Genomic DNA, 20783 nt, shown 5'->3' on the forward strand with positions numbered 1-20783 from the left:
GTTCCCCACAGTGGCCAACTCGATAAGATACCTCTGTGAAGCAGATGACAAGAAGGGAATGTGCACAATAGTCCTTCCTTGCTCCTGTACCCCAGAAACTGGTATTAAGAGATGGGCTGCATCTGATCCTAGAGACAGTAGAGTAAAAACTAAACTATTGCCCATCTTGTTATGTACTGAAGTTCTCACCCTGGGCCAGCAGGGGGATACTGTAGATAGTTATGCAAATGAAGGATTGAAAGTGACGTTCAGTGATTGGATAGTTTGTATGCAAATGAAGGATCGAAAGTGACGTTCCGTGATTGGCTAGTTACAGAAAATGGTTACTGTTGCATTCTAGTGGAGCTCTATATAAGCAGGCTGACTGAGCTCCTAAATTCAGTTCTGTTCCAGCTTACAAATAAAGAGCTGCTTTGGAAGAATCGCTGTGTCGTCTGATATGTTCGCCCACACAACTTAACACATCTATAGCCTATTCCATTGAGCATCCTTTCAAAATGAAATTGACAGTGGCTTTGAGGGGAGAGGAATGCTCTGGAGAGGCTAACATGGACTCTGTTTTTGTGCTTTCCTGACACCAAGCAAAAGGTTGCTCTTGTTTCCCCAGGTCCTTCAATCTCTCTCATCCTGTTATGTAACTGCTATTTTATTTCAGTGTTTCTGCAGAATAACCTGATTGAGCTTTTGCAGCTGGGCTGTGTGGGTTGGCTATTATTTGTTCCGGGTTTCTTATACATTCCAAGATTTTGGGTTGTTATCCTGTTTCAGTCAGCAGAAGGGTGCCTGAACCTGTAATGGAAAGTTTAGTTTCTCATAATTCTGTATCAGTAACAACACCTGTGGGCGACTTTAGGCACATATAAAAGAGCTTAGCTTTGAAGCTGCCTTTATGAGTCATTTATGAGTCAGCACTAATTTTGGAAAAACTCTATAGTCCCTGCTGTCTCACAGGCAAGACATATTTTTTATACAAGAACTGATTTTGAATGTACAGTGGTACCTCAGGTTAAGTACTTAATTCGTTCCGGAGTTCCGTTCTTAACCTGAAACTGTTCTTAACCTGAAGCACCACTTTAGCTAATGGGGCTTCCTGCTGCTGCCACGCCGCCGGAGCCCGATTTCTGTTCTCATCCTGAAGCAAAGTTCTTAACCTGAAGCACTATTTCTGGGTTAGCGGAGTCTGTAACCTGAAGCGTCTGTAACCTGAAGCATATGCGACCCGAGGTACCACTGTATTTCTAATTCTATGAAAGGTGCCGACCTGAAGGGCAGCTTGCAGCTTTGCTCCAGAGTCAGTGCTGATATAATAATACAGGCACCTTGCCATTCACGAGTGATCAGCACATGGTTGTCTGCTGATGTGCAGTTTTGGGTGCTGAAAGGGGGTGGGGCAGGAGCAGAACGGAGTTGTGCATGTCCCACTGATGTGCACAGCAGCCAGGAATGGAACCCTTGTGTAAGCAGGGATTCCCCTGTATATAATTTTGGGCCTGATAATAAATAATCCTTATCCATTATATTTATTATTACCAAAAGAAAAATCTCAAAGCAAATTACAGTTTAAATAATTTAACAATCTATTAACTTAACTGGGTGAGTTTTAAAATTAAATATAAATAGAATTTTAATTAATTTGCATTACAGTGGTACCTCAGGTTACACACGCTTCAGGTTACAGACTCCGCTAACCCAGAAATATTACCTCGGGTTAAGAACTTTGCTTCAGGTTGAGAACAGAAATCGTGCTCCGCCGGCGCGGCGGCACCAGGAGGCCCCATTAGCTAAAGTGCTTCAGGTTAAGAACAGTTTCAGGTTAAGAACAGACCTCCGGAATGAATTAAGTATTTAACCCGAGGTACCACTGTATTTTTAACCACTGTTTTTTCCCCATCCACGGGGATCACTTCTGATTTACACAGATATTTTAAACGAGTAAGTTTGACAGTTTTAAATATTTTTGAATCTGTAATTTGTGGTGTATGGATTTCATGAAATAAATAAAAACAATTGACAAAAGGTTGTAAGAAAATCCCTCCACAGAATTCACAGAACCACAGGGCAGAGTCCACACATCCACCCTGCCTTTAAGGGCTTACAGTTTTATTATCAACTTTAAACATTTCCTTTCCACGTAACAATCTGCTAGGTTGAAAAAGAAGAAGCGTCAAACAGGTACTGGAGCTCTTCTATGTGGCGTCCCCAACTGAGGTTGTTGCCATGTTTATGGTACTGAGACAGTTCCTTTCCTCAGAGAGCTCTGTTGCATAACGGAACAGGGAGCTGGGCATGTTTAGCCTGGAGAAGAGGAAGTTAAGGGGTGATATGATAGCCATGTTCAAATATATAAAAGGATGTCACATAGAGGAGGGAGAAAGGTTGTTTTCTGCTGCTCCAGAGAAGCGGACACGGAGCAATGGATCCAAACTACAAGAAAGAAGATTCCACCTAAACATTAGGAAGAACTTCCTGACAGTAAGAGCTGTTCGACAGTGGAATTTGCTGCCAAGGAGTGTGGTGGAGTCTCCTTCTTTGGAGGTCTTTAAGCAGAGGCTTGACAACCATATGTCAGGAGTGCTCTGATGGTGTTTCCTGCTTGGCAGGGGGTTGGACTCGATGGCCCTTGTGGTCTCTTCCAACTCTATGATTCTATGATTCTATGGAAGGTCAGTGTGGTATGGATTCTCTCGTGAGCTATAAGGTTTGCGCTCTGGCTGAAGCTTTTCCCACAAGCGGCGCACTTGTACGGCTTCACTCCTGTGTGGGTCCTTGCATGGACAATAAGGATGGATCTCTGGTTGAAGCTCTTCCCGCACTCGGAGCACGAGTAGGGTCTCTCTCCTGTATGGATCCTCCGGTGGGCTTTGAGATGCGACGGATTACTGAAGCTTTTTCCACTGTCCGAGCACTTATGAGGCTTCTCTCCCGTATGGATTCTCCGATGAGCGATGAGGTGCGACTGGTGGCTGAAGCTCTTCGCACAGTCGGCGCACTTATAGGGCTTCTCTCCGGTGTGGACTCTCTCGTGGGCGCTGAGGTTGGAGCGGTGGCTGAAGCTCTTCTCACAGTTTGGACACTTGTACGGCCTTTCCCCTGTGTGCATTCTCTGATGTATGACAAGGTTGGAGCGGCGACTGAAGCTCTTCCCGCAAGCTGAGCAGTTGAATGGCTTCTCTCCTGAATGGGGGCTTTGGTGCAAAGTCAGGTGAGGCTTCTGTCTAAAGACAGGCCCCCACTGAGCAACTTCGTCCTCTTTCCTCACTAAGGGATTCTGCTGTGGGCTTCCAGAGCTTTCCCTTAGAAGATGGTGTTTAGGCAATACATGCAAAAGAGCGTCCAAATACTGTAAGTTCTTTATCCAGAAATTTTCTTTGTATTTCACATTACAGTGGTACCTCGGGTTAAGTACTTAATTCATTCCGGAGGTCCATTCTTAACCTGAAACTGTTCTTAACCTGAGGTACTACTTTAGCTAATGGGGCCTCCTGCTGCCGCCGCTACCTAAAGCGTATGTAACCTGAAGCGTATGTAACCTGAAGCGTATGTAACCTGAAGCGTCTGTAACCCGAGGTACCTCTGTATGAGGTTTATTTCAGTTCTACTGGTTTCACTATTTCACCTTATCCTTCCTAGATATGACATAAATGTTTCCCATTCTTTTTTAAATGTTTCATCGCCCTGTTGTCGAATTTCCCCCATTAATCTAGCTATTTCTGCATATTCCATTACCTTCTGTTGCCATTCTTCTGCTGTTGGCACTTGCTGTTGTTTCCAAACCTGGGCTAACAATAACCTTGCCACTGTTGTTGCATATAAGAATATGCGATGAAGGGGAAGGGGCGCAGGGATCAGAAAATGCTAGGGAGAGCCTCAACACCGAACCTGAGCAAAGTGGAGGGGAGGCAAGTCCCCCTTTGCCAGCGCCCACGTTGCGCAGTAGGTTTGCACGCAGAGAGAGGAGGAGAAGGATGGGGGTCACACGAGTGTTATGCTGGGGAAGGACCGCCCACTCCCAGATTCTGCTGGCAACTGAGCAGACATGGACTTGTGACGCTCTGCACTGTAAAATAGTTTGTACAGATAATAAAGCCTGGAAAAGACAGGTTGGAGTCTTGCCTGTTTGCTCTCGAGCAACCACACCAACACCTGACAGGCCGGTACCCTGCCTGTCAGTTATTTATTTAGTTATTTATTTTTGCATGCATGCATGCATGCATGCATTGTGTGAAAAAGTTCTTCTTTTGTGAATACGAAACCCCAGAGAGCCACTGTCGATCAGTGTAGACCACATCAAGTAGCCTCTGGGCTTCCTAACCCCTTTTCCCACTTTCCTATTTGAGCATCCAGGGGAACATAGTCAACATCAGAGCCCAGACTCTCAAGGGATTTACGGTCTGCAAATAAAAACATCCTGAAGATCCCAGGCCACAGAGAGGTTAGGCTGGCCTCAACTAGAGCCAGGGCCTTCTCGGCCGCGGCTCCAATCTGGTGGAACGCTCTGTCTCAAGAGACTAGGGCCCTGCGGGACCTGACATCCTTCCGCAGGGCCTGCAAGACAGAGCTGTTCCACCAGGCCTTTGGTCAGGGCGCAGCCTGACCCCCTCCTCTGGCAATCTGCACAGAATTTTGCTTAATTGGCTGCCATCAATTTGATTTTAATTAATTTTATAATGAATGTTTTTAGAATGTTGGATTATTTTGATTGTTGTTAGCCGCCCTGAGCCCAGTTTCGGCTGGGGAGGGCGGGATATAAATAAAATTTATTATTATTTTATTATGATTATTATTATTATTATTCCCAAAGGGTGGACCAATGGCACGTAGTACGGAGCTAATGCAAACAACACAGGCTGAGGGAGAGAAGGGGGTTAGATTCTGAACTCTTCTCTCCTTGCCAGCAACCTTTCAAGCGGAGGTTGGCAGGCCATCTGTCCTGGATTCCTGGGGGTTGGACTAGATGACCCTCGGTGTCCCTTCCACCTCTACAATGCCATAATGCAGACTTCCTTCACGTCCTGTCCTCCCATCTGACTTGCCTCCTCCTGCCCTCATCCCATGCAGTTTCCTTTTTTTAAAAAAGATTTTTATTAAATTTTCAAAAATTATATAAAAACAAAACAAAATAATACAAACAGACAAAATTAAAAACAAGTATAATTTCAATCCCTTATTTTCTTATAACTTACTTCCCCGACTTCCTCATACCTCCCCTTTCTGTATTCCAGTTTCTAATTTATTAATTCAGCAAATCCTTTCCCTTAATTTTCATTTAATTTTTGGCTTTTCTTTTCTTTTTACTTATCCATTACAGCTGAAAACCACGTAATTTCTAAACCAACGTCATTCTAACATTCATTAATTTTGCAATGTTTCTTAAGATAGTCCTTAAATTTCTTCCAATCTTCTTCCGCTGTCTCTCTTCCCTGGTCTCGGATTCTGCCAGTCATTTCTGCCAGTCCCATATAGTCTATCACCTTCATCTGCCATTCTTCCAAGGTGGGTAGGTCTTGTGTCTTCCAATACTTTGCGATGAGTATTCTTGCTGTTGTTGTAGCATACAATCCCATGCAGTTTCCTCTGGGCTCGTCTTTTCCCCTCTACTAGCCTTCCCCGCCCTCCGCCGAAGCTCCAAGAAGGAGGGAAACCACAATCCAGCTGCGCCTGCCCCGCGTGGGAAATTCAAACGCTACTTTCCCACGGTGGGCGGAACAGGAAGTGACCTCACGGGTTGCTCGCCGCCAGCCTTCCCTCCTCGCCTAAAAAAATCTAGCCCCTCTGGGCATCGACTCGTTAGCTTTAACTCCTTCGTGCACCTGATACCTTAGCTTCAAGAGGAGGGCGTAAACCTCCAAGGACCAGTCTGGGAAATCCTTGCTTTATAGAATTATATCTAGCTCCCCTATGGGGAAAGGTGCTTTTTAATTAGAGGCTTTTTAATTTATTTCTTAAATTTAAATTAATTTTTAATTTAATTTGGGGCATTTTAATTAGAGAAAAGGCGAGAAAGGGGGTAAAAAAATGACTCGCAAGGAGGAAAAAGGGAGCAGCGAAGAGTTTTTCTCCCAGCAGATCCACCCCATACATTTAAGCAATGCACCTTGAAAGCACGTTGCTGCCTCAAAGGACCCTGGAAACTGGAGTTTGCTAAGGGTGCTGGAAATTGTAGCTCTGCCAGGGTGAAGCTACAGTTCCCAGGATTGTTGGGGGGTGGGAGTTGTGTTCTTTAAAGGTGCATTGGGTGTGCTTTAACAGTACAGCATGGATCCACTAACAAAAGGAGGGACTTCTTCACGCAGGCATAAACTGTGGAACTCACCGCCACAAGAGGCGGTGATGGCCAACAACATCATCATCATCATTTATTATACCCCTCCCATCTGACTGGGTTTCCCCAGCCACTTTGGGCGGCTCCCAACAGATTCTTAAAAGTACAAACATTAAAAACTTCCCTAAACCTGGCTGCCTTCAGATGTCTTCTAAAAGTCAGATAGTTGTTTATTTCCTTGACATCTGATGGGAGGGAGCCACTACCGAGAAGGCCCTCTTGAAAGGAAGTTAGACAAATTCATGGAGGGTAAGGCTATCAACGGATAAGACACCTGACAGCTAGGTTCTTCTTCCGCCGTCAGAGGCTGTATATGCCTTTGAATTCAAGGACCTGCTGGTGGGGGCGGGGCGGCAGCTTCCCATTGAGGTATCTGGTTGTCCACAGGATGCTGAACTAAACAGGCCATTAGTATGCAGCTCTGCAGGGAAGAGGATTGGGACAAAATCTCTGTTTAGTTGACCCTTGGGGTCACTTCCAACTCTATGATTCTGTGACAACTAGAACTGTAGTTGGGTCTGCCTGTCACTGGCTCTCTGGCACCACCTACTGTTGGTCTCCCTGCCATCAGCCCTACCAGTCCCAATGAGCACCAGTCCCAAATAAGTCTGGGGACTGTAGTTTTCCCCTCAGAGCTACAATTCTCAGCCCCATTAACAAAAGGCAGTAACCAGGATTCTTTGCAGGAAATGATGTGCATTTGGTCAAAACAAAAACAAAAATCCTTCCAGTAGCACCTTAAAGACCAACTAAGTTAGTTCTTGGTATGAGCTTTCGTGTGCATGCACACTTCTTCAGATACACTGCCAGAAGTGTGCATGCACACGAAAGCTCATACCAAGAACTAACTTAGTTGGTCTTTAAGGTGCTACTGGAAGGAATTTTTTTTGTTTTGACTATGGCAGACCAACACGGCTACCTATCTGTAACTGTGCATTTGGTGTGACTCTGCCCAAACTTTTGGAGGGCCACAGCAGGTTTCCCAACTCTGCTATAAAAATTACAAGGCAGCTGCAAAAGTCCTGAGGAAAACCATCTTTATTTTACAATCTATTTGAAAAACTACTGTGAACAATTGCACACAATGGTAGGATTGACAGAAAACGTGTAGCAAAAATTTGAACTATGGAATGATAAAGGATTTATAAGAATAGAGTTATGAAAGAGATGCAGAGGGGTAAAATCATTATATTAAGATCCACAATGGGGAGGAGGGAAGTCAAAGGGGATTTTATGTTTATGTTTTTATTTTGCTTGTATATGTAAAATAGAAAATGCAAAAATAAAGTATATTAAAAAAGGAAAACCATCTTTATTTTTAAAAAAGGAGGACCACGCAAAATGAAGATTCGGGGCCAGTCGACAGCTGAGCAGCAGGGCCTGGTTTGTGTCATGAGGAAAGAGTGTCTTCAGGAAAAGCGAAGTCTGCCACAAAACCTTAACTGAACAGAGAGCAGTGTGCAGAATGACAGCTGGAATCTGTTCGCCTTAGAAACTTCAGTTCCACAAAACATGTCAGAAAACTGATTTTTGTAAGAAGGCCTTCCAGTCTCATTGTGAGTGAATTCTGCACCTTTTTTCATTTTGTATTTTTATGTTGTAAACCACCTTGTGATCTTCGGATGAGGGGTGGTATATTAATTTAATAAATAAATAAATAAAAGCAAATCATGCTTCAAACTAGGCAAGGCACAGGAAGTCAGTGACTGAGTGGAATTCCCAATATTCTCCTTTAAAGCATTTACAGTCCTAGGGGTATCGGATTTTATCAGAGCAATTCTGGGTATTTTGTGGGGGCAGTACAGGCAGTTACATCATTTCCTTTATCTGAGTCTTGTTCTCCCTGCCCCATGAAACTGCTATTAAACCCACAGCAGGAGAAGTTCCATTGAGACTTGTTGCAGCCTTGGAGGAGAGAGGCCTCTCTGTAGTATTGTACTAATAGCTGCTGCTTGGATAAAGTTAAGGCTGCCACTCTTACAAGGCAGTAAATAATACTGGAAGGACTAGTTTATATAATTTATATTGCAATCGGTAATTTTTTTGTAGCTCACTGGGTTGTGATAAAATCAAACTCAAGGAGTTTCACAAATAAAAAGCCAAAGGATGGGGGCGGAGGGGCATGTAAGCCCAAGGTTTCCTGTGGTTCGTTTCTGTCGCCATAAAGTTTACCATAAAGGAGGTGTCCAAATGGGACGCGGGTGGCACTGTGGGTTAAACCACAGAGCCTAGGACTTGCTGATCAGAAAGTCGGCGGTTCGAATCCCTGCGACAGGGTGAGCTCCCATTGCTCGGTCCCTGCTCCTGCCAACCTAGCAGTTCGGAAGCATGACAAAGTGCAAGTAGATAAATAGATACCGCTCCAGTGGGAAGGTTAACGGCATTTCCGTGCGCTGCTCTGGTTCGCCAGAAGCGGCTTAGTTATGCTGGCCACATGACCCAGAAGCTGTACGCTGGCTCCCTCAGCCAATAAAGCGAGATGAGCGCCGCAACCCCAGAGTCGGCCATGACTGGACCTAATGGTCAGGGGCCCCTTTACCTTTTACCTTTAAGTGTCCAAATAACTGCTAGCAAAACTAGAAGGGTGAAATCTGCAAAAAAAAAAGTCTACGAGCACCCTTTTCGTTTTCCAAAATGCTTCATCATCTTTATTTTATTTACCTTTTTTAATTTTAATTTTATTTTATTCCAAACAACCCTCTGATACAGATTATGATTTTATTTTCATTTTTCAGAAGGGGCATTGCTGAGGCTCAGAGACAGAGGCTTTCCCCAACTCACAGAATTGGTCCACGGCACTGGGGGCTTGTCCCCCAAGCGGGGTCTCTTATCTGCCCCCAAGACGGAGACGGCGTTTTTCCCGGCTTCCAAACCCTTCAGAGTCTTGTCCCCATTATGGATCCTCTCGTGTCGAATGAGGGTCGACTGGTGACTGAAGCTCTTCCCACACTCTGAGCATTTGTAGGGCTTTTCGCCCGTGTGAGTCCGGTTGTGCGCGATCAGGGACGACCGGTCGCTGAAGCTCTTCCCGCAGTCGGCGCACGTGTATGGCTTCTCCCCCGTGTGGGTCCTCTTGTGGGTCGTCAGGGTGGAGCGGTCACTGAAGCTCTTCCCGCAGTAGGGACACTTGTAGGGCTTCTCACCGGTGTGGATCCTCTCGTGCTTGACCAGGTGGGGCCTCTGGCTGAAGCTCTTCCCGCAGTCCGAGCACTTGTAGGGCTTCTCGCCAGTGTGAGTCCTCTCGTGCAAGATCAAGTGCGACCGCTGGCTGAAGCTTTTCCCGCAGTCCAAGCATTTGTACGGCTTCTCCCCGGTGTGGATTCTCTGATGAGTGATGAGGACGTTCCTGCGGCAAAAGGTTTTCCAGCAAACTGAACATTTGTACTGGGACTCGCCCGTCAGTGTCCTCTCGTGCACTATGAGATCGGACCTCAGCCTGAGAACTTGCCCCAACTGAACCCCTGCGTTTTCCTGCTCACCTTTCAGGGCGGCTGGCTGTGTCGCGATGTTGTCGTCCAGGTCCTCATACCCACCCTGAGAATTAATGAATTTCCCGCCTTGTGCTTCTGGTTTGTTTCCTTGCAGGCTCTCAGAGTCCTCTGCTGGACCGGCGATGTTTTGCTCGTCTTCCCTTGACAACGCTACAAACGGCTCCAGTTCCTCAGCGTTGCCCGGGTGATTCCTCTCCTTCCGACGTCTCCCCACAGAACATGCTAGAGTGGGGGAAATAATCCAGGTGTTATTATCCTCTGCTAAAAGTGGGCGAAAATTGGGCTCAAGACAGGAAGAAAGTGTACGGTGCGGTAGTGGCGCCCGCCCTGTGGAACACCCTCCCACCAGACGTCAAGGAAATAAACAACTATCTGGCTTTTAGAAGACATCTGAAGGCAGCCCTAATGTTTGATGTTTATTGTGTTTTTGATATTATGTTGGAAGCTGCCCAGAGTGGCTGGTGAGGCCCAGCCAGATGGGTGGGGTATAAGTAATAAATTACTATTATTATTACTCTGGAAAAGACAAAGTTATCTTCTCACCGCCAGCTGCCCATGACTCACTTTGGGACAATCTGTTAAGATGGAGAGCAGAAGACTGATGTAATTATTTCTAAACGATTGACAAACTTAATGTTTATTATTTATATTGCATGAACTGTTTCTGACAGGGTTGGGGGTATGTGGGGTTTGTATTTTTAAAAACTGGGGGGGGGGAGAGATTTGGAAAAAGCCACAGGAAGGTAGATCAGCTTTTCAGGGTTGCTCCTCTCCTTCCCCCTAACGCTGTATGCAGATCCTACTAATGTCTCAGGAGATGTTGAACTCACCTTCACCACAGCGGTTTTGTGTGTCTGTGTGATAAAGATTTTATACTTGTAAATATGAAACTTAACCGACAACATAGCTAGCACAGGCAAAGTTCGTCAGCTCAGTGCACAAAACGGTATTTGACACAGGATTTCAAAGCAGTACATAAATTTGGGGGTCTTTAATGAGTTTTGCAACTTGTCCTTTGACACACGCTCTCAGCTCAGAGCTGCACATTTAAGCCAGGAAGAGATGTCATTTAGTTTCCAAAAAAAATGATAGCTGATGCAGATTTTGTTACCTTAAGGAGTTAAAAATAAATACTAATAAAAATATATGGGCCCTGATGGCACAAAATTAGACCAGGATGAACAACTCCTCTCAGATTAGCTGATTATATAGACAACTACTTGTAGCTGGTGCTGGATCACATGTGTGAGGCATTCGGTTTTTATTTTTATGGCTAGCAGCCTCAAAAGCCGGAAGCAGGCCGGGCTTCTCTGAACCTCTGAGAGGCCCTAATCAGAATACATTGGTACCTTGGTTGTCGAACAAATCAGCTCCCGAATGTTCACAAACCCGGAAGAGAGTGTTCCGGTTTGCAAATGATTTTGGGAAGCCGAACATCTGACACGGCTTCCGCAGCTTCCGGTTGGCTGCAGGAAACTCCTGCAGCCAGTTGGAAGCTGTGCCTTGGTTTTCGAACTGTTTTGGGAGTCAAACGGGCTCCGGAATGGATTAAATTCGAGAATCAAGATACGACTGTATCTGGGTTCGCCATCCATTCTCCCAGGGAGCCCCTGCAGCTTCAACATTCCCTTTTGCGATTTCAGAGCACCGAATTAAAAAATAAAATAAAAAGAAGACAAAGAAATAAAAACAAAAGCCTTACCAAGCAAGGTGGCATCTCTGTTGGCCTCTTGCTTGATCTCCCTGAAGTGAGGCCTCGGCCAGGTATCTGGTGGAGCCCGTTCCGCCTCAGCAAAGGCCCGTACTGCCTCCTTGAACAGCACATAAGACAGAAACAGTGAGGGTCTCACTTAAAAAAATAATACCAGCACTCAGAATGTTGTGTTAAGATCTAAAAATGCCTACCCATCTTCTTATTGCAGGGCCAAGCTACACATTGTGTTGAAAACTAGCCTGCTTAACAGCCCTACTTTTATTTCGGAGAAAATGTGTCTGCAGGCCCTCCGATCACATCTGCATTCCAGATTGGTGGACCCACAGCTCGCTTTTCCTCCAAACAAAAAGCGGGTGCCATGTTTCTGTTGACAATCACCCCTGCCCTCTGCCCAACGGGAATCCTTGTTTCTCAATTTGATTCTTTTACATAGTTTTGTACGTTTTGTGAAATTTTATGCATTGTGACTTGCTGTTATTTTTATTGATTACGGTAATTCTTTACTGTAATTCAAGGGTAGACAAACTAAGGCCCGGGGGCCAGATCTGGCCCAATTGCCTTGTAAATCCGGCCCACGGATGGTCGGGGAATCAGCGTGTTTTTACATGAGTAGAATGTGTGCTCTCCTGGCTTTAGGGATAGCCACGCAAGGCTTCTTGAGCGCAGCCAGAGTGCTCCTGCCTCTTTGCTCAAGAGGCTTTGCGTTGCTTTCCTGTTTCTTGTTTTCCTCCTCTAAAAACTAGGTGTGTCTTATGGTCGGGTGCGTCTTATAGAGCGAAAAATATGGTACGTGGAGCAGATGCGGCCTTATGGTTCGGTACAAAGCCACTGGAATGAACCATATTAGGGCTGTAGCTCAGAGCATCTGTGTTGCATGCAGCAGATGGGAATGTCCTCTGCCTGAAAACCCTGCAGAGCCCCTGCCAATCCGTGGGTCTGACTCAGTATGGGCCGTTTATTACGCTAAAACCTCTCACCCTCCGTCCGAGTCCCTCATCTTCCTGCTGCCTCAATAGGAACTCCTCTGCCAGGGCAACGACTTGGGCGCAGGTCTCCGGGCGACATTCCTCGACCCAGCTCTGCATCTCCGGGGGCAGGACGGCCAGGAACTGCTCCAGGATCACCAGCTCCAGGATCTGCTCCTTGGTGTGCCTCTCCGGCTGCAGCCACCGGTGGCAAAGCTCCCGGAGCCGGGTGCAAGTCTCTCGAGGCCCCTCCTGGTAGCCGAACTGCCGGAAGTGTTGCCGCGGTGCGTCAGGACCAACCTCCTCTTCCTTCACTTTCCCACTCTCTCTTTCCTCCTTGGCCAGCAGGTTGTTGGCTTCTCTCCTGGGATGTGGCGGGAAAGGGACCTGGCGTGGCCTGGCACCACCTGGAGACAGGCCAGCTTGGGCCTCATCCTGCAACGCCAATGTCCTCTGGTGCTGGTCTCTCCGGTCGGAGTGGGAAGACTCCATCGCTCTGAGGAACTCCTGCAACTGGGCCTCCCATGGCTGCTGCGGCCCCTTCTGTGGCTCCTGCTTAACGTGGCCTGACATGTTTCTCTCCCAGAATTCCCTCATACTCCCATCCTGCATGGCACGAGAGCCTTTCCTCACTTCTGCTGGGTCCTGCTCCGGCTCCTCCACTTTCATCCTCCGTTTTAGCACAGCACTGGGCGGTAGGCTCAAGGTCAACGTATCTCCTGGCTCGGCGGCCATTTTCCTTTTCCAAGCCAATGGTGGGCGAAGCTCCAGCTGCGGCTAGCCAGTCCCACAAAAAAGGTTTTGCTGCAAAAGGCAGGGAAAAAAGAATCCAGGTGCTTCTGTGATAAGAATTTTAAAGTCTTAGATATATAATAAATGTTTGTAAATGTACCACCCAAGCACATACATAGATCAGCACAGGAAGACCGACCTGAAACCATGTTTGATTCCCAAACTGACCAGATGTTTTCTCTGCAAGGTCAAAGGAAAATGGAAAAGCCTCCCCATTGTCTTTTCCTTCACAAATCCTGTCTTAAGGGTATGTCTGTCTGTGTTTGAATAGGGTGAGCCTGTGACTTGGGCTCAGGAACTAAGTATTTATCATTACAAAAGACTGACCAGGCTCCCCAGGGTATCCAATCAAGTGAGCATTAACAGGTAACCTGTCAGATGAGATAAACAACGCATTTCTGCTGTAGACCGCCTTTTCAGTGATGTATGGAGGGGTGGTCTGGAGCTCCAGGGCGGGTATTTAAAATTTCTATATAAGGGCAGGCACACCTTGGTTCTGGGTTCCTCCTCCTTTCTCCTGTTGTGAGGGGAGCACCCTGTTGCAACAGATCAATAAAGATCAGACTTCCTAGCAACTTTGCTTCTCAATATTCTCTGGTTGGCCTCTGTTATTTTCTCCCACCAATAGGGAACCTACGTAAGGACTCTATATGGGCTCTTGGATACCCCATAAGGGAAGAAGGGCAGATGTTTTGTTTACAACACTTCACAGGAAAGAAAGGGGTGCCCAAAGAAAGATTTTCCGTCCTCTTAGCCACAAAGAATCAGATGTGGGGGAGCTTTGGTTCTCCAGACGCTCCTGAACTACAGCTCCCCTCATTACTGGCCACCGGCCAACATTTTCTAGGGCTGATGGGAGTTGTGGTGTAGCAACATCTGGAGAGACGAAGTTCCTTCTCCTGTTCTGCACAAAAGCATTTGGAGGGTGGAATCAGAAGCCTAATAAATTAGATCTGCCTGTGCTTCATAGCTTCTCAGATCAAGTCAAGGGCCTATCTAGTCCAGCATCCTGCTCTCACAGAGGCTGACCAGAGGCCCCAATGGGAACATTAGCTGTTAACGTTTCCCTTTTTAAAGGGAAATTCCCTTATTCCGAATAGGATTCCGCACAAGAAAAGGGAAAAGTTGACAGCTATGAATGGGAAACCTGCAAGCAGGACACGAGCACAAAAAACAACCAATATTCAGAAGCATTTCTGCCTCCAGCCTTTACGGATAGTAGCACAGATAGATTTCTCTTCCCTGAATTTGTCCAATTCTCATTTAAAGCCATCCAAGCTGGTTGTCATCACCAGAGTTGATGATGATGATGATTACTACTACTGCTATTCATTATCCTCTACTGAAATTATTATTGTTATAAAATAATAGTAATTTATTATTAATTATTTGTACTTTTATTATTTTTATTTATTATAAAAATCCTCCTCATTTATTGGGCTTATTATAGCTATAATTTATTATTATCCTTATTTATTGTATTATTATTATTAATGCTCTGTCACAAGAGTAATTAATAGTAATTAATAATTATTATTAATACTCTGTCACAAGAGACTTGACATCTTTCCGCAGGGCCTGCAAGACAGAGCTGTTCCACCAGGCCTTTGGCCAAGGCAAAGTCTGACCTCCTCCTTTGGTAATCCTCACAGAACTCTAGCCCAATGGTTGCCATTAATTTGATTTTGAATTGATTTTAGAATGAATTGATTTTAGAATGCTGTGTTACTTTTATTGTTGTTAGCCGCTCTGACCCCGGCTTCGGCTGGGGAGGGCGGGATATAAATTTATTTATGTATATATGTATGTATGTATTTATTTATTATTATTATTGCTATTCATTATCCTCTACTGGAATTATTGTCATAATTTATTACCATCATTATTTATTTGTACTTTTATTATTTTTATTTATTATCAAAATCTTCCTCATCATTTTTTGGGCTTATTATATTATTATTATTATTATTATTATTATTCATTATCTCTACTGGAATTATTGTTATAATTTATTACCATCATTATTTATTTGTACTTTTATTATTTTTACTTATTATCAAACTCTTCCTCATTTTATTTACTGTATTATCAAAATCTTCCTTATCATTTTTTAGGCTTATTATAGCTATAATTTATAATTTATATTTATTGAAATAAATGATGATGATGTATTGGAACTATCTTAATCATTTATAGGATTTCTCACCTATCCACAGCACGCTCCCAGTGTGGGTTACAAAAATAGGATTAAACTTTTGTTAAAACAATGTACAATTACAAGAACAGGGTGAATCGCAGAAACACACCTCTCTGGTTCGGAAGGGCAAGGGAAAAGAGGTGCATTGAAAGCTTATGCAACGAAGGTGGCAGCTGCCCTTCCTTAAACCTCGCCAACAATATGCAAACAAAACACAATATTTGTAATCACTTATCACCATCGTATACTATATAAGTGACAGACAGTGTTCCACATTTAAGTATATTTCAATGGAGGGGTTTGGGCTGGCTGCAAATGGGGACCAGGCTCTTGTACCCTTAATTAATTGTTCTCTCATTCTGGAGAAGAGTGACTAGTGGGGTGCCACAGGGTTCTGTCTTGGGCCCGGTCTTATTCAACATCTTTATCAACGACTTGGATGATGGACTCAAGGGCATCCTGATCAAATTTGCAGATGACACCAAACTGGGAGGGGTGGCTAACACCCCAGAGGACAGGATCACACTTCAAAACGACCTTGACAGATTAGAGAACTGGGCCAAAACAAACAAGATGAATTTTAACAGGGAGAAATGTAAAGTATTGCACTTGGGCAAAAAAAATGAGAGGCACAAATACAAGATGGGTGACACCTGGCTTGAGAGCAGTACATGTGAAAAGGATCTAGGAGTCTTGGTTGACCACAAACTTGACATGAGCCAACAGTGTGACGCGGCAGCTAAAAAAGCCAATGCAATTCTGGGCTGCATCAATAGGAGTATAGCATCTAGATCAAGGGAAGTAATAGTGCCACTGTATTCTGCTCTGGTCAGACCTCACCTGGAGTACTGTGTCCAGTTCTGGGCGCCACAGTTCAAGAAGGACACTGACAAACTGGAACGTGTCCAGAGGAGGGCAACCAAAATGGTCAAAGGCCTGGAAACGATGCCTTATGAGGAACGGCTAAGGGAGCTGGGCATGTTTAGCCTGGAGAAGAGGAGGTTAAGGGGTGATATGATAGCCATTTCAAATATATAAAAGGATGTCACATAGAGGAGGGAGAAAGGTTGTTTTCTGCTGCTCCAGAGAAGCGGACACGGAGCAATGGATCCAAACTACAAGAAAGAAGATTCCACCTAAACATTAGGAAGAACTTCCTGACAGTAAGAGCTGTTTGACAGTGGAATTTGCTGCCAAGGAGTGTGGTGGAGTCTCCTTCTTTGGAGGTCTTTAAGCAGAGGCTTGACAACCATATGTCAGGAGTGCTCTGATGGTGTTTCTTGCTTGGCAGGGGGTTGGACTCGATGGCCCTTGTGGTCTCTTCCAACTCTATGATTCTATGATTCTATGAAAAGAGGTTCTTTCAGCTTGGCAGGACATGCTGTGTTAGCCGACATGCCCTCTTTTGCACACACAGTTATTATTAAAGGTGCAAAAAAGCTCTGCTGCGGTCTTTGCAGCAGGTCACCCGAATACATTCAGAACCAGTAAGAGCTGGGGAGGAAGAAAACGTAAAAGGTGAGGCCCACTGCTGACCAAATCATCCCTTCCTATTAGGTATACTAAGATTCGGAATCTTGTGTTTAGATGGGAGGCTGCACTGAGCAAGGCGCTAGTCCTCAAGGAATTCCGTTGGGGGCGCGGAAAGAGAATCTCCCGTGCATTTCCATGCTCTCACCTGATCCTTTTGCAAGGCTTTCTTCCGCCCCTTCTCCGCCTTGGCCGCGCCTGGGAAATTCAAACTCCGCTTGGGTTTCCCCCAGCAGAATAAGGAGGAAATGATCACAGAGATGCCCTCGCCCCAAATCCACAGAGTGCAGAGAGAAAAGGGAAGAGCGACACTTCGTGGTGAGAATAGCAAATTCCCGGGTTCACGTTGGAGAAACCATTAAAAAATATATATATATCGGTGGCAACGACCTGTTTATCTATGGAGAGATGCAGGATTTTACCGCCGTTTCCCAGCAGGTAACAGAAAAGTAACAATGGGAAAAGGATCGATAACGCTTATTTGGTGCATAAAATTCAAGGTTGTGAGGTTTTTGTTGTGTTTTTTTTAAAGGTTTTAAAATAAGCCTGACCTTGCAAATGATCCCAATACAAATTTAGCCCATTATTCCTTCAGGTGAGAGGTAAATAATAATTATTATGCTATTACAGGTTGTTGGGTAGGGTGGTCTAGCTTACAGCAACCCTTCAATGTAGTACAATGTTAATGTTGCAGGTTGGGGTCCTGAGACAGACTCGCAGAACTATAGAACTGGAGAGTTGGATGGGACCCAAACGGTCATCTAGTCCAACCCGCTGCAATGGGTGGTTAATTGCAACAACAACCCTGCAATATGGGCGCACCGTTATCATATCCCTTTTCCAGGCTGAAGGTGGGGTTGGAGCTGAGTTGCTAGCACACAAAAAAGCCTTGCAGTGGATTCCAGTGCTGCAATGACCCCTGCATTTCAGCAACAAGTGGACGAGAGTTCCGCGCACAACCACCCTGCAATGTAGTTTGGTTTTAGGTCGGAAGCTCAGGCTGGGGCTGGTTTGGATCTGCAGCCAAAGAAAATCTCGCCTTTGAGCTGTAGCAAAGGCTATTTAAACTGCCCTCCTTCCTTCCCCCTATCCAGTCCATAGCTGTCAACTTGGAGATTTGAAAATAAGGGATCAGCAGCCTCACCTGTCCTGGGGACAGTCTACGGGATAGCTAACAATCCGGGATAGCAGTGGGAAGCAGCGCTGGAATAAGGGAATTTCTTGCAAAAAAAGGGAAGGTTGACAGCTATGATCCAGTCCAAATCCAGCTGTGGGCTGCACACAGAAGCTTTGTGCTTCTTCTCAATGCAGAGTTGCTCTGCTGTCGTTGAAACCCGAAAGAACTCAAGTCGCGTAGAATATTAAGCGGCACTGGGTTAACCTGCGGAACTCACTGCCACTGTCTTAGATGCGCTGAAAAGGGGGTTAGACCAATTGATGGAGGAGGCGGCTTTCAACGGCCACTGGTAATGATACAGTAGTTATATATGCTACCTCTTCAGGATCAGAAATGGTACCCGTTGCTGAGGATCAGGAGAAGTGGAGCGCTCTTAGGGTCACGTTCTGCCTTCGAGCTTCCCAAAGGCTGACCACTGTTGGAAACTGGGTACTAAGGAGGGCTTTATTCTCATCCAGCAAGGCTCTTATTATTACATGCAAACAAGGCCCATCTAGGAAGCCCCCCATTTAGGAATGGGGGGTGCCTTTACCCAATTACAGCTACAATAAAATATTGGTTGGGCAGTGGGGTTTTTTTGGGGGGGTGGAGAGTGTGGCCCACCTAGAAGTTGTTAGGACTCAGCATGGTCAATGGTCAGGGATGATTGGAAGTTGCAGGTTATAGGTTTCTCCTCCATCTTCGAAACTAGAAACGCAGGCCGTGTCACTCTTCCCTTTTTGAAAGAAAATCTCTACGCTGCAGCTTCTCCCACAAATCAGAGGTGGGCAGACATTACATAGAGAGCCGCTATTGGCTCATAGAGATAGAAAAGGGTTGAGTCACAAACTGCTTCCGGTTTGGGAGCTCCATTCATTTTATTCTGTTGAAAGTGATCGAAGCCCCGAGTGCCTTCTGAAATAAAATATAATGTAGGGACATGGGAAGCTTCCTTCTACAAGAGTCCAACTGGCTCATTACTGCAGCAGCTCTCCAGGCTTTCAGACTGGAGGATCTCTGTCAGGCCAGGGATTGAATCTGCAACGCAAATATTCTGCCCCTTAGCTATGGTCCGTCCCACCCCCACCCCAGAAAGTGCTTACTGAATGCTATTGGTTGAGTGTTGCACATTTTTCCCCTGCATTTCAATGTCTGGTCTCTTATTTTGATGCATTCTCCGATGATTTCAAGTGCAAGTTTACTCGGAAGTAGGTCCCACTGTCTACAATGCATCTTACTTTCTAGGTAGACGTACAGGGTGGGGATTGGAGTTCAATACTATCATACTTGTCTACTCGGAAGCAAGTTCATTAAATTCAGTGGGGCTTGTTGTTGTTTAGTCGTGTCCGACTCTTCGTGACCCCCTGGACCAGAGCACACCAAGCACTCCTGTCTTCCACTGCCTCCTGCAGTTTCGTCAAACTCATGCTGGTAGCTTCGAGAACACTGTCCAACCATCTCGTCCTCTGTCCTCCCCTTCTCCTTGTGCCCTCCATCTTTCCCAACATCAGGGTCTTTTCCAGGGAGTCTGATCTTCTCATGAGGTGGCCAAAGTCTTGGAGCCTCAGCTTCAGGATCTGTCCTTCCAGTGAGCACTCTGGGCTGATTTCCTTAAGAATGGAGAGGTTTGATCTTCTTGCAGTCCATGGGACTCTCAAGAGTCTCCTCCAGCACCATCATTCAAAAGCATCAATTCTTCGGCGATCAGCCATCTTTATGATCCAGCTCTCACTTCCATACATTACTACTGGGAAAACCATAGCTTTAACTATACGGACCTTTGTTGGCATGGTGATGTCTCTGCTTTTTAAGATGCTGTCTAGGTTTGCCATTGCTTTTCTCCCAAGAAGCAGGCGTCTTTTAATTTCGTGACTGCTGTCACCAGTGGGGCATGCTCCCGGGTAAGTAAGTGTAGGATTCCAGCCTGTGGGAGTAAGCCCCACAGAACTGAGTGAGACTTGCTTCCAAGCAGACAGATATTACTACAGGAAGCAAAGTCCCCCTCCTCTGGCAATCTGCACAGAATTTTGCTGAATTGGTTGCCATTAATTTGATTTTAATTGATTTTAATTAATTTTATAATGAATGTTTTTAGAACGTTGGATTATTTTGATTGTTGTTAGCCGCCCTGAGCTCAGCTTCAGCTGGGGAGGGCAGGATATAAATAAAATTTATTATTATTATTATTATTATTATTATTATTATTATTATTATTATTAAAATGAGTGGTTTTTTGTTTTGTTTTGTTTTGCACTCCCAGCTTGCTCTTTGGGTTATAAAAACACCCATTAAGTACAAGGTTGTGTGGTGCAGCATTCAAACTCAGCCAGGTAGTGAGTGAACTTGGGACAGTCAGCCTAACTTTCCTTCCAGGATTATTTTGAGGATAAAACAGGGAGACAAGAGAACCAGTGTGCCATTTCTCAGAGGAACAACGGCTTATCGTAATAATACCAATCCATTCTTATAATAAATACTACTTAACATTGGTATAGCGCTTTCAAGTGCTCTAAAGTGCTTTACACCCGTCATCTAGTTGTAATCCTTCACAACAACCCTGCAAGGCAAGCCAGCATGACTCTCACCCAATCTGCAAGGGACATGCCTGGGATTGAA

At 45.2% G+C, this 20783-nt stretch overlaps 2 protein-coding genes across 3 annotated transcripts in view; both read right to left on the minus strand.

Moving 5' to 3' along the window:
• LOC309364695 (tigger transposable element-derived protein 1-like) overlaps window positions 1-20783 on the minus strand; it is a 58552-nt gene that overhangs the window by 457 nt on the left and 37312 nt on the right. The window lies entirely within an intron of this gene.
• Window positions 8942-17374, minus strand: LOC309364628 (uncharacterized protein). 2 transcript variants are annotated; one of them, XM_081902306.1, is made up of 4 exons: window positions 17160-17374; window positions 12505-13331; window positions 11516-11624; window positions 8942-10035 (listed from the first exon to the last, which is right to left on the minus strand). In XM_081902306.1, exons 2-4 carry the CDS (start codon window positions 13225-13227, stop codon window positions 9047-9049), a joined length of 1821 nt encoding a protein of 606 aa, XP_081758432.1. In that variant the 5' UTR covers window positions 13228-13331; window positions 17160-17374; the 3' UTR covers window positions 8942-9046. The 2 variants fall into 2 exon arrangements, with proteins under 2 accessions (XP_081758432.1, XP_081758431.1); XM_081902305.1 differs by having other exon boundaries at window positions 12505-13296; window positions 17160-17373.

The sequence above is a fragment of the Podarcis melisellensis genome, assembly GCF_964234715.1.
Source record: "Podarcis melisellensis genome assembly, chromosome: 2".
Classification (NCBI taxonomy): Eukaryota; Metazoa; Chordata; class Lepidosauria; order Squamata; family Lacertidae; genus Podarcis; species Podarcis melisellensis.

Bases quoted from the DNA above. Each gene is read 5' to 3' on its own strand.
- LOC309364628 (XM_081902306.1), bottom strand. From the start codon at position 13,227: ATGGCCGCCGAGCCAGGAGATACGTTGACCTTGAGCCTACCGCCCAGT. The intron at 11,625-12,504 runs GTGAGAGGTTTT...GTGCTGTTCAAG, and splicing joins ATGAGGGACTCGGACGGAGG to GAGGCAGTACGGGCCTTTGC. The intron at 10,036-11,515 runs GTAAGGCTTTTG...CCCCCACTCTAG, and splicing joins CAGAGATGCCACCTTGCTTG to CATGTTCTGTGGGGAGACGT.